This window comes from Poecile atricapillus, chromosome Z, assembly GCF_030490865.1.
Source record: "Poecile atricapillus isolate bPoeAtr1 chromosome Z, bPoeAtr1.hap1, whole genome shotgun sequence".
Classification (NCBI taxonomy): domain Eukaryota; kingdom Metazoa; phylum Chordata; class Aves; order Passeriformes; family Paridae; genus Poecile; species Poecile atricapillus.
In genome coordinates this window covers 61,694,230-61,710,762 of record NC_081289.1, presented here as the reverse complement: position 1 = coordinate 61,710,762, position 16,533 = coordinate 61,694,230, and the positions used below count along the sequence as shown (strand labels likewise).

General features: G+C 41.0%; 1 protein-coding gene across 1 annotated transcript in view; it reads right to left on the bottom strand.

Moving 5' to 3' along the window:
• Positions 1–243: 243 nt before the first annotated feature.
• LOC131572730 (laminin subunit beta-4-like) overlaps positions 244–16,533 on the bottom strand; it is a 41,237-nt gene continuing 24,947 nt past the window's right edge. The window contains exons 23-34 of the mRNA XM_058826037.1: positions 15,687–15,907; positions 14,418–14,514; positions 13,721–14,096; positions 13,196–13,356; positions 9,844–10,049; positions 8,690–8,893; positions 7,006–7,150; positions 5,006–5,210; positions 4,257–4,395; positions 3,845–4,021; positions 2,680–2,833; positions 244–1,312 (exon numbers count right to left, since the gene is read on the bottom strand). Of these exons, the coding sequence (XP_058682020.1) occupies positions 1,173–1,312; positions 2,680–2,833; positions 3,845–4,021; positions 4,257–4,395; positions 5,006–5,210; positions 7,006–7,150; positions 8,690–8,893; positions 9,844–10,049; positions 13,196–13,356; positions 13,721–14,096; positions 14,418–14,514; positions 15,687–15,907 (2,225 nt within the window). The 3' untranslated portion in view covers positions 244–1,172. The remainder of the gene's footprint in view (positions 1,313–2,679; positions 2,834–3,844; positions 4,022–4,256; positions 4,396–5,005; positions 5,211–7,005; positions 7,151–8,689; positions 8,894–9,843; positions 10,050–13,195; positions 13,357–13,720; positions 14,097–14,417; positions 14,515–15,686; positions 15,908–16,533) is intronic.

Sequence of the window (16,533 nt, the reverse complement as noted above, 5' to 3'; positions counted from 1 at the left end):
CGCTGTGGGACAGTTCAGGAATGACACGACTGGCTTTGAATGGGGAAACTCCATCGTTAGTCTGCTCTGTGTCCAGCAGGAGTGTGTATACCAAGGGCGGGACTTTGAAATTGCGTGACTGAAGTCATTTCAGTCTTTTTAAGACTCTAGCACGTCTATGACGTTTGCTTAACTGCAGATTCCTTCTTTATTTATATATTAAAAAAAAAAAAAAAAGGAAGAAATACAGCCTAAAATTTAAGCTAATTCATGCACTCTTGATGGCTAAAAGAAATTGCTGAGAGAATCCTGACTCCTGTGAAGTGCTGCATTAGTAGAAGAAGAGAAACCGGCTTTCAACATTTCTGGCCCTTTAGATTCACTGCTTAAACCTAAGAGGTGGAGTTCTCCAGTTGTTGGTTATGCTAATGAAAAATGTCTGAAACCCCTTACAAGCATAAGAAAAATGGGCACGGCGGGAGTCCATGGCCAGAGAAAAGATTTCTAAGTTGCTTTCAGCGTTCAGCATCTGAGCACCGCCATCCAGTGGGCACTAGGGAATCAGCTCTGTCGCCCAGCGCTAATGGCCCGGAGCCGCCGCCCGGAGCCCGTCGCGTTTCCAGGGAACACAGCGGGACCCTCACATCGTCAGGGCTCCTGGTGAGGGAACCCTGCAATGTCTCAGTGAAGAGATGGGGTTGGAGCAGTGACAATGCCTGGGGATGCTGCGGGCTGTCAGCAGGGGTGGCTGCAGGAGCCCGCAGGGTTTCATCTGTACTGCCCCATCGGAGTCTGGGCAGCCCCGTGCAGGGTCATGGCACAACCACGTTTTTTGGGGTTTGGCAGAAGACATAGGGTGTTGGGAGTCTGTCTTTGCTCTCTGAGCAATCTTCTTTTGCATTTCTGATATACTCCCCCACCACAAGAAGCCCTAGACTGTGCACAGGAGTATAGTGCAGAGCTCCCTCAAAGACTACATCTGATTACTAAATCAGATGGTTTATTACAAGGTATTTCCTATTTCCATATAAACTCAAAAGGACAAAAGAAGAAAATGAAAAAAAATTAAAATTACATTATTCACGAGGCCACTCCAGATGTATTTCCAGAGGACAGTGGCCTGTGCCAGGATGCTCAGGATGTGGTAATCATGGTGATTTCAGCTTCATTTTACCTGATGGTCTGTTCAGACCCTAACTCTTGCATGTTGCATACTTGCTTTCCTGTTCCACAATTTCATTTTTAATGGCTATCACTTGTTCCTCTAGTTTTCTCAGTTGTTCTGCCTTATCTTGTTTGGTTTGATTCAGTTCCCGAAGCTTCTTCTCCAAATCTGGAAGAGCAGAGACATGCAATGATGCTCACATTTGTTGTGTATGTAAAATCCAGGGATTAACAGAATTTCTCTTCCCAGAAATTTCAGAAGCAATAATCCCATTTTGAATGGGGAATGTCATATATGCAACTGGAGGGAAAAGTCTGTCTTCTGGATAGCAAGAGGAGCATGGCAAGAAGAAATTAATTTCTCAGCATGTGCTTTTGTGCATCAGCTAAGATGGGGCAGGACATGGAGCTCTTAAAGGACTTGGTTTAAATGGAAACACTCAGAGGAACAGTGTGTCCCCTGAGGAGTGTAAAGCCTAGACAATTTGGGTGTGATGGGCTTAGGTCTCCTTTACTCGTGTAACTATTTTCTGCTGGTTCCTATGAAGCTACATTAATGTAAACATACTGCTAGTGACTTAAATCCACAGGATTCACTGCATGTTTCTAATGTCCTTATCATGCAGGCATTTGGAGTGACTGGGATGATCTTAATGCCTTCCCTCAAGGTATGTGCTCAAAATATTTATTTGGATCCTGTCTGAAGAGTTTTCTATTAGGATAGAGTTTCTGCTTGGTTTTGTTGATGTTACATGGTATTTTCTGATATTGAGCCTGGCAGGATCCAAGGCCTAAGGGCTCCCTGTGGGAATGCCTAGACCTTCAGTACAAGGACAATTAGGTTCCCTGTGTTCAGGGACATGATATGTGCTCTTCCTTTTTGGTGACCCTCTAAGCCTGTGTGAGCAGTGGTGCTGGTACAGCCACAGCAGCTACAGTCACCACTGCCCATGACCCCTCTGCCTGACAGTCATGGCCTCACAGATTCAGGGCACGTCAGCTTCAGTTTCCACAAGCTGGTAATTGTACCTGGTTTGTTCTGCCATTGCTCAGAGATAATGTCCAAAGGGGAACAAGTATGGACTGACAGAAAACAGCTGCCCTACAGCTCTATCACACAAGCCCTTACTTGTATTTTCCCTTACTGGGGTGATGTGGGGAAAGACAGAGAGTAGAGGAAGGATCAGAGGTCCAAGTGCCCAAAGCAAACGCATAAATCAGGGACTCCAGCTAAATCTGCAGCCAGGTTTTATGCAGGTTTTGCACTTGCCCTGTTTTTAAACTGAAGAAAATCACTGCAAGTCCCTGTGTGGACAGTTCTTAACTTTTGCTTATACTAATGTATTTAAGTCAGAAAAAGTACATAAGCCAATACTTTCAAAATGAGTAGCATCAGGCAGGGATTTTCACCAGGTAAATTGTTTTAGACCTAATTTTAGGTGAACTTAGTGTGTTAGTGTCTGTGGACAAGGACTTCAGCCTTGAACTCATGACTATCAAAGTGCTTACCACTCACTGTAGAAGTCAGAACATTACCTGTTATTCTTTTTATCTTCTTTTCAGTCTCTTCAGCCAATTTTTCTGCTTCTTCTTTCAACTGTTTCACCTTGTCTAGTGTTACTTTTGGAGGTCCTTGGGTTTTTAGCTTTTTTTGAAGAATGTTGTACTTTCTTTTAATGTCAGTAAATTCCTGTAACAAAATGCCATTATTTAGTTCAAGAGCATCTCATAAATTAATCTGGTGTACAGAAGGAAATTTTAATACTTTTTTTTAACATCCTCTTTGAGCCAAAGTTTAGATTTCTCATTCTCTTAAATATTAAAAAATATATCCTTAATTTGTAGACATTGAAAATGCTTTGCAAAACATGACAGAAATCAATTTTAAAAAACTGCCAGTGGAGTAATCTAAAGGAGAGGGAAGGGCAAGGATATAAAGAAAATATTATTTAAGATATTTTAAGTTTATGCTGGTTTTACTTCTGTTGATAGGGTTTTTCTGTAAATTTCATTTTGCTCTAAGGCTTAATTAAAATTTAATGAATTATCTGTAGCAACATTGGGGTTTTTACATTTTCAATTGCAGTAATATTTACTGGCTAATCTGCTCCCTGCTGATCTAGGTTGCTGTTGTGGCTGTAGTTTAGATTTTGCCTATGGTTCTTGTAATTTGGAAATATGGCCATGTTCCAAGCTTGTGCTGTGGGTACTTGGTTCTTGCCATTTTAGCAAATTTCTAGCTGTATATTCCAAAAAAACTGAACTACTGGAAAGTATCAAGCCAACCAAAAACTCCAAGTAACTTCCAAAGCAATTTTCTCTGAAGGAGAACAGCAAAGGATGAATTGTCAGGCTGCTTCCATCACTCATGTATTTTAATATCTGGTTTTGTGATTTGTTCTGTTGTGTTTATTGGTGCTCATGGTGACTGGCCATGGACAATATCTTATACACAGCGCAAGAAAAATTGCTGTGAAGTATCCAGAGAAATGTGTATGTTTTCTTTCATTCAAGCAAACAGAAGTGTATGCCAGAAACCTTAAAATAAAACACAAATTCTTCTTAACCTGTGGCATTTTACATGAGTGGCATAAGAAAAAATGTTAATTTTTGATGACAGCAAGGCAATGCTTCTGAAGCAAAAGTACTAATAATCATGGAGGAGGTTTTTTTCCCCTTAATATGTGACAGAAGGACTTACATTATCAATACTCTGGGCTCGCTTGTGAGCTGCTTCTGCCTCTGCTCTTGCCTTTTTAGCTTGATCCTTGTTCATCAGCATTTTTGCCTGCCATGTGGCACTTTCATCTTCCATCTCAGTCTGTTTGGCTGACAAGTCATTTAGTTTATTGTTTGTCTGGTTCACTTGGTTCTCAGCCTAAAACAGAGCAATTGAAGGCTGTGATTCCTTATGCAATGTCTATCCAGCTTGCGGAATGTGGTAATGAGGGACTGTCAGTGGATTAAGAGACCCTTAAGCAGTATCAAATTGGTGTCATATCTGTGCCACATTCTGGTTTTATTTCTTTAAGTTCATATTAAGGAAACTTCAGAATGAAGTGTCTTTTTCTAATAAATATAGCAAATAAATTAAAATATTTGCAGCAAGATACCTGAGAGATTTGTGTTCTGATGACTTGTATCTCTTCATTTAACTTCATGATGGTGTTTTTGGAGTGCCCTTGGGACTTCACAACATTTTTAAATTTATTATTAATTTCTTCCACTGGCGTAAGAGCTTTAGCTGCTTTGCTAAAATGGAAAAAAGGAAGTGTGTGTCATATCGTGGTGCAGTGAGCAAAACAAGAACATGTTTGAAATGTACCCATGATGTCATGCAGGAATGTTTCCTCAAGTCCAAAAACAACCATTAAAATTGTGGTAAATTGGTAAAGCAAAACCTCAGAAAAGGACTTTGTTGGGGAGCACCTGAGTTGCTGTACTCAGGGTGAAGTTCGATGCCTCTGGCTGCCTGGTGGTGCACTGCTAGTAGGGAAGACTTATAGATGAACATGTATGTTCTCTTGTTGGGTCTTTCTCACCCTTATTCAAACCACCCGGTAAGCCATATGTAATGCTCCACCAGCTCCAAGGTGGAATTAAATAGCTGTTTTGGCCTCTCTGACTCAGCAGGAAGAGGAGCCAGAGCTGTCAGGAGCTGCTTCCTTTCAGCATGCTGGCTCCTGCAGCACAAGCAGCTATGGCTCCTTCCTGCTGGAGAGGCCCTGTGGAAAATGCAAATCTCCATCTGAGCTCTCCTTCCAGTGTTACTGGGATACTGCCAGGGGTATGGAGCAGTCATCCTGTGCACAGTGGTACCCCAGCTGGAGCTGCCACACCAGTATGAGAATACTCTACTTACTCAGCTTCTTGTGCCTCCACCAGCAGCGTCTGAGCATCCTCCCTGTTTATGTTTCTCTTATTATTCAGTTTGTACTTCTCACAGTGGTTCATAATGCTTTGGAGTTTGCCAAGCATGCGTGTGAGCTCTTGAGGAGCCAGGGGAAGGTTTATTTGTAGAACATAATTTGCCACTTTCTCAATGTCTTCTGGAGGTGCACTCTCATCTGCAACAGAAATGGAGCTGTGAGTATCCTGAAGTAGCTCCTTCCTCCCAGGAAATGGTCATTATGGCTGCCTACCCTTTGAGTTACGTGGGAGAGTAAAGCTGACAGGCACAGCCAGGGGGTAAGAGAATTATCCCCAAAATTTTGTAATTTAATATTATGCTTCCAGGTACTGCTGTTAGTGTTGTCAGAACTGGCTGAAATGAGGATTTGAACCCACTTTGAACTAAGTTATTAAAATTCTGATGTAGGACAGAGGCCATGGAGGGTTTTAAATCAGTGCCCAGCACAGCTAGATGTGTCAGAGCCCATTTCTCCCTTGGCCCATAGATCAAAGAGGTGCTGGTGAGGCTGGGGTGTGAATGGAGATTTCCAAGCTGGCCAGTGGATGTAATCCCTTCCCTGGAGTTGCCACAATATTGAGAAAGTGGTTCCTTTGCTGGTTAATGAGAAAGGCTAAGCTGCAGAGGGAACTTGGGTCAGACTTGCATAGAATTAGAATTTACAACAGAAAAAAACATATTTTGACAATTCCCATTACAAATGAGCTTGTCCTAGCTCTTTGCTAAGAGGCAGAGGCATGCACAGTTGAATAGTCAATGCCTTGAGAAGTCACATCATCAGTTTTGTTTTCTGCTCACTTCTGTTTATAGACAAGACCTTGTGTGATAAAGCAGTTGCAATATATTAAATGGTTGTGTTAATCTCCAGAGTAATTTAATTCAGCAAGATTTAAATAGAAGATATTTAGTGTGCAAACAGTAGTGCATTCCTGAGAGTTATTTTCTGTAGCCATATATTCGTCCAAAATCACCATTCACATCAATGTTGACTACAGCAGATTTAATGTAACCGTAGGCTTTTCAGCTGTTCCTGTTCTTAAACTTCAATTAACAAAGCAAAGATTTAAAAAAATTCTTTTATAATTGTTAATGAATGCTGAATGTCTACTAAGAAACAAAGAAAGAGTGAAAGATAGAATTTTCAGTGCTATCAATAAAAATTTGAGACTCTTAAGAAACAAAATGGACCTAAATCTTTCAATTCAATAAAATAATGTAATTTTTTTCTGAAAAAAATAAGTCTTCTGTCTTCTGCCCTTGCTCCCATTTGGATGTAGAGGTATGAATGCCAAAAGACTGCAACCCATAGAAATTTATGAGATCAGCTGCACTGAAGAGATTAAAGAAAATCCTACCACATTTGAACCCTTTGATGTGCATATGGTTAAAAACTTTAGGATCTGTTTCCTACAGCATTTTTCTGCAGTCCCAAGAGTGGAAAATTTTTAGGGTATATACGGTTGTTTTGTTATTTTTTTTATGAGAGCAGTGAAGTTCTACCAGAATCCTTTCATTCTTTGAGTTACAGCTTTATGGAGACGATGGAGTGGGATGTGTCCTAATTCCCACGCTCCCTACCGAGAGCCTCTATTTATGGGCCTGGAGGAAGGGGGTAGAATAACAATTTGAGGATGCATTGGATGTGCCTGGCCATTATATATTGTGTGAAATTATCTTAGTAGTCCTTTACTCAGATAAACCAAGAACAGCAGGAGTTACTTCAAATTAAACACAGTAATAAAAGATGATAATCAGAATGTAACCAATATATTGTAAAATTGATACAAAGTACTGTCACCTGGGAGAAAGAAGCACTAGAAAAAGTTTACACAGCTCAAGAGGTAGATAAGAAATCTCATACATATACAGCTAGATCATCTGTCTGTCTATCATGCTGCATTATATTGGAATATATTTATGAAAAATTAGTCAAAAGAACAGCACTTATTTACCTAACAAGAAGTCTTTCACTTTTCGGATGAACTCCTTAGTGATCTCACCATCAGCTTCGATTTGACTCATAGCCATCTCCAGCTGCCCATTAAGTTGTGAGCCTTTCAGTTTGCTGTCTTCTGCCATTTTTCTAATGCTTTCAACCTGGAAATATTAGAAACAGCAGTGCCATTTTCTGTAGGTTATCTGTCATTGCTTTGCAAGCTGGGCTCTGACACAAAGGTAATTTTGATCCAAGCCTCAGCTGGAATCATTTGATGTGGAAAGTAGTAGGATTCCCCTTGGGGAACACCAGAAGCTGCTACATCTTGGTCTTCATCTGGCCTCAGAAAAAGCCTAATTCAAGTATTTTTTTCTCTCTGCAACCACTGCTAAACCACAACCCCCTTCTGCTTCTAAAAAAGAGTACCGACAGTCATTGCAGTATGGCAGCTTGTCATTGATCAGATTCAAATCAAAGCAGATCTTATAAAGTTCAGATCTGATCACAGAAGATGTAATTTCATTTGTCATTTCATTTGGACTTGCTATTAAAAAAACACTTGAAGAGGACACAAGGAAGTTATAGTTCAAGGCTTGTTTTTGAAAGTTACATTTCACCACTAAATTAGTGTTCTTGATAATTTAAGTGAGAACTTCAGATTAATTATTAAATTCCAACCGTATTTTACTTTGGTAGGGGCTTTGCCTTCAAGAGTGGCCCAGGTACACCTGTGGTCTGCAGAGGGAAGAGATTTTGTCTTTCCCCATGCAACGAGAAAAATGCTGATGTTTTTATTTCTGACACGTCTCAGAATAGTTCACTCATATTATCACAGAAGTGCCTGAGGTTTGTGCGCACCAAAGGCGATGTCCCAGCAGCCTGGCTGGCTCTCCCTGGCTCGGCAGATGCCTTTGGCTGCTGCCTCTCTGTGTCCTGGGGCCCCAGGGCGGTGCCCCAATTTCCCTGCTGGCTGGGATGCAGTATCATGTGCATTTTAAAAAGAGGAAATGGATGCCCAGGCATCCTGCAGCGACAGAACAAAGCCACAGCAGAATGTAATTTCTGCTGGAAAATGTGCTTTGCCTATAACTGTAACAGGCATCTCTGACTGTTAATAAGAACAAACTTCTTACTGGTGTTTTGGGATTTGTCTGGTTTGTTTCTTTGGCCACACTTTGCTTGAATTATTTTTCACTGTAACTGTGCAGTATAGTCAACTAATTGATGCCCTCCTAAACATTCCTGGGGGAAGAAAAGCTTAATCTTGAAATTATTTTCAAAAGTAATTTATTGGCAACCATAAGAGTAGTATGAAGTTGTATAAATAGATCTGAATGCCATGCACAGCAGTAATCCCACTGCAATAAGCATGTCAGGCTACTGACAAATGGTGCCATTTAAATCCTTCCCAGTAAAAATATAGACAATACTAGCCTGACTCCACTGACTCCCATAGACACAGGGCACCATGACTTTTGAAATCTTAGCAGCTGTGAGGAAGAAGATCTAGATAAAGCCAATCCTTTGGTGGGCCTCGCACCTGGTACTGAATCATGGTAGATCTATGATGTTGGGACAGACTCCATCACTATGTCAGTGCTCTTTGTCCAAAGAGCAGGTGAGATTTTGTAGATTTGTAACCTCCTAAATCTCATCCTCCATCCATTTTACTGAACAAATGTAGATTTGATATACAGCACCTGATTCTCAGGTTCCTGTAGCTGAGTAGTCAAGTTATTTAGCAACACAGCAGTCTCCTCAGCTTTCCTGAAGGCCTCAGAGGAGAGAGGAAGAGCTCCAGTGCAGTCTGGGCCTCCACACTGCCTTAGTCCATGACTGTCCTGGCACAAAGCTCCCCCACAGGCTGCTGTGGCACATGGCTGGTCTCCTGGAACACCACAGATCTGCAATAATGAAGATGCTTATGTCAGGACTCCTCTGGGGGTCTGAGATACATTCCTGAAGGAAGGAAGATGTTTGATATCATATGAACATTGAATATAGGATGGGATTTTCCCTAAAACACAGCATCTGGTCCTTTTAAAGATGGGTATCACTGCTAGTTACAGGTCCCTCTCCCCTGATTTGAAGGATGCAATGGCAGCCCATGACTCTGAGCAGCCTTGCAGGAGCCATTTGTTAGGCTCCATGTGTTGCACGAAGACCCTTGCTTCACTCTTCTTGGGAAAAAGGGCTGAAACTGTTCCCTAATTATATCCAGACCACGGGTCAATGTCTTCTAAAGGATCCAGGTAACCTCTAACAGAGCAGAACAAGGTGCCACGTCTAGACCTCCATATATTTTGACACAGATATGGAACCTAAAGTCTTAGGTGGATGACCTCTTCCAGATTTGTCATGAGTTACTACTATGAGGTATTTACTGCTGCCCTGCAGAACAGAAATCCCCTTCTTTCCCAGAGGTGACACAAAGGATATGTGAGCACTCCCTATCCACTCCAGGACAAAGTCACTCTGCTTAGGTTAACTTACTCACGGAGGAGGTTTGCATTAATCTTTCTGAAATTACCCTGATATCCTCTTGAGACTAGAGAGTGCTTGAACAGTTCCTTGTGCTGGGAACAATGGCTTCCAAAAGGTTGAAAATAACTACAGCTGAGAAGTGCAGCTGTTTTTAATGGGATTGCATGGCTGTGGCAAGAAAGTGACATTTTCCAGACTTAAAAATGCATGTAAGCACCCTTTTAAAATAAAATCTACTACAACATAAAAAAAAGCATTTTTTGGGGGGAGGGGGGGGTGGGGTGGGGGTGGGGGGGGGTGGTGTTGGATTGGTTTTTTTGCTGTTTTTTTCAAACAACATGGATTTTCATTCAAAATCCACAGAGCCTACCTTTTCATTCAAGTTTTGGATGCCAGGGCTTTTGATCATTCTGAGTTGTTGCAGCACACTGCTTGCATTTAAGACCCGATGGTCCAACATAGCGAGTGCATAGTTCCTGGTCTTCTCTGAGTGTCTTACAACAGGGGTTGTCCCCCTGGTCTTCTGTTCTGCCAGCAATGATACTTCAGAGTGTTTTCTAATGTTGCTGATGGCCTCTGCACCAACAGAAATAGGGTTTAGTACCAACTGCAATTGGTTGCATTCAGTTTGTGCATCTACTTGAATCCTGGACAATTGCCAAGTGACAAGTAATTTACTGGTGTTTGATTTGGAGCAGTGGGAAAGAACAGGAACTATCATTTCCTCAGCCAAGCTTTTGAATCCTTTACTTATTCAGTTGCCAAATAGAAATAGTTATTGATGCTCATAAAACCTGCTAAACTAGATGAAACTATGGTGGGTCCTAAGTCATCCACAGAATGCTAAGGTGTATGAGAAGGCAACAGAATAGCCAAAAGTGTGAAGGAGATCCCATTATTGACACTACCTGTTACTGATCTGCATTCATCAGTCGCTTATGCATTGCTGCCATTCATGATTGGATAGAAGCTCCTGACTTTTATTATGTTTTAGGCAGAAAAACTGTTTCTGCCAGTTGTCATTAAATGATCAGCTCCCTGATTGTGAGTCAGGAAAGCGTCTGTTCTTTCTGTTCAGCATAGCACCCAAGAATTAAGTGTTCTGCTAGATTGAGACCAAAATTTACAGTACAAGTGGGAACATATGAGGCATTTTTTGTCTCTAGAAAATCCACTTTCAGGACTGATGAATTAAAAAAAAAGCATTTCCACCATGGGCTTATAAGCCAGGCAAAAAATGCTTTCCAGCAAGAATCTTCTTTGGTTAGTGACAGCTTTTCCTTAAGTAGGCTCAAAAGGGTTGGAGAATATTACATTTTTTGCAGATTAGTAGTCTGAGAAAAGGATTCAGGCCCTTTGCAACACACATAATTTAAAGCTGTTACTGCTGCTGTCAAGGTTTCCCAGAGAGCCTAGATTTGTCCCCACATTCCTAGGCAGAAATATGCCCAGAGCCAGAATTGATGTGTCAGCAGTGAAAAAGCATTAGAGGTCTCTGATTGACATCTCTCTTTGTGCTGGTAACTGACTCAGTTACTAGTTGAAGACAAGACACTCAAATCCTGTGTGCTTTGGTTCAGGCTCTAAAGCCCTTGGCTGTACTTTGACTGAAGCTGAATAATGTTCAGTTAGCATGTGGAATCAGGGATATTTATTTATCTTGTAATTCTTGGAAACAATATACAGTTTAAAGTTAGCCCTTAGTTCAAAATACCTGGCAAGAGACTGCTGTAACTCCTCATCTATGCCAGACACTTCTTTCTGTGCAACAATTCCATTGCAGAAATATTTCACAGTGGTTCAGCTCTCCATTAAGTGGCCTTAATGCATTTTCCACGTTTGGTTTTTGATGGAGCTATAGAGATTCCAAGTTCCTCTACATTAAACACAGTGTCTTAGCCCAGGGATGATTTACAGCAGCCTAGGAAGCTTCTCTCACTGCATTGCTGTACTTGGCTGCAAAGCCAGGGCCAATGCGAGAAAGCCATAATTTAATGAGATCTCATAGACTGCAGAGTTCTTTAAAGGACACTTGTGTCTTTTTTTTTCCAATGGTTTTAATTTATCATTAGATATTGATGTTTCCAGGTCATGTATGCCTGTGAGGAGGGCATACAACTCCTGATCCTTTGCAGAGACATAGGCAGGAGCTCATTCTGTGTGTGTGTCTAGAGCACAAGTGCCAGATGTGGTGTATGTAGCCATATCCTGCTCTACCCCAGCAAAAAGACAGAGACATATATAGGATATGCTGCTGTTCCAAAATGAAGATGGAGTGAGGAGCCAGTCTCTCTCCTGGGTATCAGAAAAGCTGATTATCTTGAAGTAAGTGTTATTTTTGTGCTTGGTAGCAGAACCCATAAATATTTGTGGCCTTGATAGGAAATGTATCTTCAATTCAAGGTCTTTCCCTCCCCACACTCCCATGTGCTTTTTATAGGCTGTTTATCTATCCAGAGGCCAAAAGATGAAGTGGGTTTGGAATGTGACCAAAGAGCACCATGGCTGTTTCAGCTCTGCATCCACTGACCTCCCTGGGATTTATTGTTTCTTTGCCTTTCTGCCTTTCTCAGTCTGTGCAAGGCTCAGTTGAACTGAGAAGCAGAGCCTGGGAGAGCTGTGCTGGCTGCTTGCAGAGGGACCTGAGACAAGGAGCTGCCCCAGGGGGCTGCCAAGTACAACATGGCAAGGGAGCCCTAAATCTTAGTAAATCTCTCTTTTCCCCTCTTCCATTCCCTCCACTTTGCATTTTGTTGACTTTTCCTTTTTTTTTTTTTTTATATTTTGTTTTGGTTTGGTTTTTTGGGGTTTTTTTGTTTGTTTTTTGTTTATTTGTTTTTGGTTTTGTTTTTGTTTTTTTAAACCCACAAAACCTGCCTGGGCCAAGATTTTCTTGCCTGAATGAAACACAGAGGAACTGTAAGTGGGAGCAATATTGCTTGTACCTTGTGTCTTCTGTGGTGAGCACCCTGTCTCCTGGGGGTTTGTATCTTGGCAGCCATGTCTGTGGAGAGGATTCTGCTGACTATCCCCTGCCATTGTGGGTGGTCTAGCATCTGTTCAAGATCCCTGCCTGATATATCCCCATTTTTCTCCAGAAATTAGTGTGGGACATCATCATTACATCTATTAGCAGCTGATGGAGACTGCACTTAGCTCAAGCACAGAGGGTGTAATTATTTCAAAAATGCCAAGGAGCTCAGTTCTGCTTTCTCATATTTGATGATCGAGAGCTACTTCTGTCCCACATAAAGTCATCTTCATAAAGTCATCTTCCCATGGGAACACTAAGAAGCTGCACTATGACACTATGGTTTAACTAAATAAACCATTCCTGTACAACATTCTTTAAGTACCCCTATGAGCAAGAGGAGTCAAACATGGTGGGGGAATCCTTTGCTGTTCTATTGCATGTGAGTCTGTACTGTGAAACAGGGTTTCTTTTGTATCCTGATGTAAGCATTTGGGTTTAGTTTATGAGACTTCTGACTGATGTGACCCTGACACATGCATCTGAAATTTGGGATGCTAGAAGTCACAGAATTTTAAGATAAAAGAGAATTTGGAAAGTCAATATAAAATGTTGTTAGTGTCAACAATTTTGTGCTACCATAGGAACATAAAATCTAAGGATCTTTGAAATGTTGTATGGTTTAACGATGAGAAAGAATTCCAAAATTTCAGGGAAAATGTCCACCCATTTTATTTCATTGCTGGCTTACCTTTTAAGTTCAAGTACTGAAAACTTTGATGCAGATGTATTTTCTCTTGTAGAAATTCAAAAACTAGATTAGCTTCTTCTCCAATATCTTCTATGCCCTTGTTAAGGTCAGGAAACTCAAAGGGAAAACTGTGAAGGGGATCCATCTGTGCAACTTTTTGTCTGAAGGGGAAAAGACGGTTATGCATAAGTCAGACCAAATTGTTCTTAAACTAGAACTGAGTTACACAATATTTTAGAGGGCAAGAGATACATTTATAAATATACAGAAACATTTAATTTTATGGCTTATTTAGAAAGCCCTCAGTATGAACTAAAAAATTTCTGCATTTAAGTATATGTCTGTATGGGTTAGGCTTATATTAAGGATTATTTTGGTCTCAGATCTATTGAAAACAGTGATTTAGTAGACCAGCATCTGTATGCTGATCAGAAGTAGGACTTGATATGTGGACTTGGCTGGTGGAGTCTGGGGAAAGACAGTTTCTCAGCTAAGGGATTTTTTCAGGAGCAACCTAGCCCTTACTGAAGGTAGCTCTGAAAATCCCTGATGCCTGAGAGGGCCTCAAGTGAAAGGACAGGATGTCTCAAAATGCGTTCAGTTTCAGAAATGGCATCTTCAAAGGCTTTGAAGCGCATATCACAGCTGGGCATTCGTCCTCCTTTATCTTCCAGCTTTGCTGCAAACCTCATTAACCCCTGCACAGTCAGAGCAAGAGCAGCAATTTCAGTGTCCCACTGATCAAAACAGAGATGACACTGATGGCAGGATGGAAAGTCCTTCTCAAAGCCGCGGCCGCACTGGTCGCAGAGCCGGCCAGTGACACCAGCACGACAGTTACACATGCCAGTGGCTTTGTCACATGTGGGCTGGCGGGTCCCCTCCAGGTTACACTCACATGCTGCAAGAAAGGAACAGCAGGTTACATCCAGTTGTTCCTTTTCTGTAGGATTAATGCATTTCAAGATATTAAAAGAAAACCAGTGTTTGAGTTAGAGCAAGGTGGACTGCACAGTAGTGGCTCTTCTTCATCTCTGACTTCCATCTTAACCATTGAAACAACAATATAGATAAATAATATAAACACTTGTCCATCTCCTACACACAAACATATGAAAGGCTGTTTCTCTACATGCATGCCTTGTCTTCCCTGTGAATATAAAAGGTAAGCATTTATGTCAAGGCAGTTTCTAATCCAGTTGTCCCATTTAATAATACTTACAAACACAGTACATCTGGGGATTGCCAAAGTAGTTTTCCTCACATTCATTGCAGCATCTTCCACTGTAACCTGGCTTACATGGACACTGGCCTGTAAGCTGTAAAGACAGGTTTGAGTAACCTCCAGCAGAGCCATAGGGCTGGATAGACATTATTTCAGCTGTACAAGGACTGTGGCAGCACTGCTCGCCCACAGTCTTTGAACACTATGGTTTACACAGTATTGGCCCAACTTTCCTGTCTTCTTCCTGAAGGTCCTGAAAACAAAATGCACTCTGAGAAATGGTTTTGCTTTACTTTACTGATGTCAGGGATTTTGTACAATCCAGTCTACTGATGCTGATTGAGAACTCATCCTCTGACTATGATCTGATTCTTTTCCTTTGCAAAACAGACTTATTTTTTATTTTTGCTGGATCTAAGTACTCATCTTAACATTTCAGCTTTAAACTACATGATATATCAATTTCAGCTGAAAATCTTGAGGGTATATTATGCACATTGCCTTAGAATGATTATTCTGTAAATCAGCTATTAAATTAAACTCCAGGGAATTACAACTTCGATAACTGCTAGTAGTTCTTTGAGGTCAAGAACTAAATTTGCTATGAAAAATTATAAATCTACTGGAACAAACTGGAACAAACAGAGAGCATATTGAAAGAAAAATGTGCAAACGCATCAGCAAGACTTTAGGTTAAGCTCCTGGTGCTCTGAAGTCAATGGCAAAATTGCTATTGACTCCATGGGACCACAATTTCACCTCTCTAGTCTGAAACACTGTTTAATTTTTTCTACATTTTAGCCCTAAAATGTGCACAGCAATTAAATATGAGAAAAGGTACTCTAGCAGTATGATACATGAGGCATGATTAATGTAATGGCCACGGCTGCTACTTTTTGAAAATAAACATATAAAGCTTAATACTCATAAGACTCTTGGGTCCAAGCTTGAATTTCCTTCTTCCATATATGCGTATTTATGAGGCATTTTTTTCCTGTGACATTTTTTTACGAAGTATTTCTAAGATCCACTTGACAAAGAAGCAACATGCATGAGAAATTGTTGCAAGCTGCAAAGCCACATTATCAGAACAACACTTTGGATTTAATTACTCACAGTGTGATTGCACCAACTACAGACTTCCAAAGAATTTTTTGTTTTCAGGGAACATGACAAAAAACCCGTCCTCATTTATAAGAGGATCGACACTTTTCCGTGTCAAAACACCAGCACCCTGATTTCTGGAAAGCAGAGTAATTTTCTTGCCTGGTTGCACTGGTTGCTTTGGGAGTTTTTTGGATCACAGTCACAGGTCTGACATCCTTTTCCACTAGCCAGGTCCCAGTAGCCAGAGACACACTGGTCACATGTGGCACCCAGCACATTGGGCAGGCAAGGACAAGCTCCTGTGGCTGGGTCACACAGGCAGGCTGCGTCCCCTCCCGGACACATGGCAGGGCGAACACCTGCCAGATTGCATGTGCAGCCTGGAAAAAGAAGGACAATTACTACAGCAGACAGTAATACAGACAGCTGATGGACAATCAGAACTGGATATAAAGCCCACGCTGTAGCATTACTTTTAGTGACCTTGAACGTGTTTAATCTCATACACATTACCTGTCTTTCTGTAATAATTTATATATGGCTTTGAGAAAACTTACTGTGAATGTTCAGCACTTTTAATACAGGCACAAAAAATGAGGGCTCAGTGAATTTTGAATCTTATTAGAATGCAATGTTAAATATGTTGGGTAAGGATAAGTTGATTTACAGTAGGCATTATCTAGCATGGGAATCCCCAGTAAGTCAAGTAAGATAAGAAGCCTTCCTTGTGAGGAGCCAAAAGTTTATGCTTAACGATTTCTAACATTTTCCAAGAATGAATGAGGGATGGGCTTGGAACGTATTTTAGAGATTCCCAGAAAAACAGTTTCTTGACTATATTTATAATCATCTTGGCCATAAAAATTAAATCCTCAATCAGGCACATCTGTGAAAACGAGTATAGAGAAAAATTGGGAAGAAGCTTGTGCCTTGCTTTTCCCTACACTACCACTCTTCTTTTCAAAGTGCTCAGTTACTGACATGTCCTCATAGAATCCATTAAATT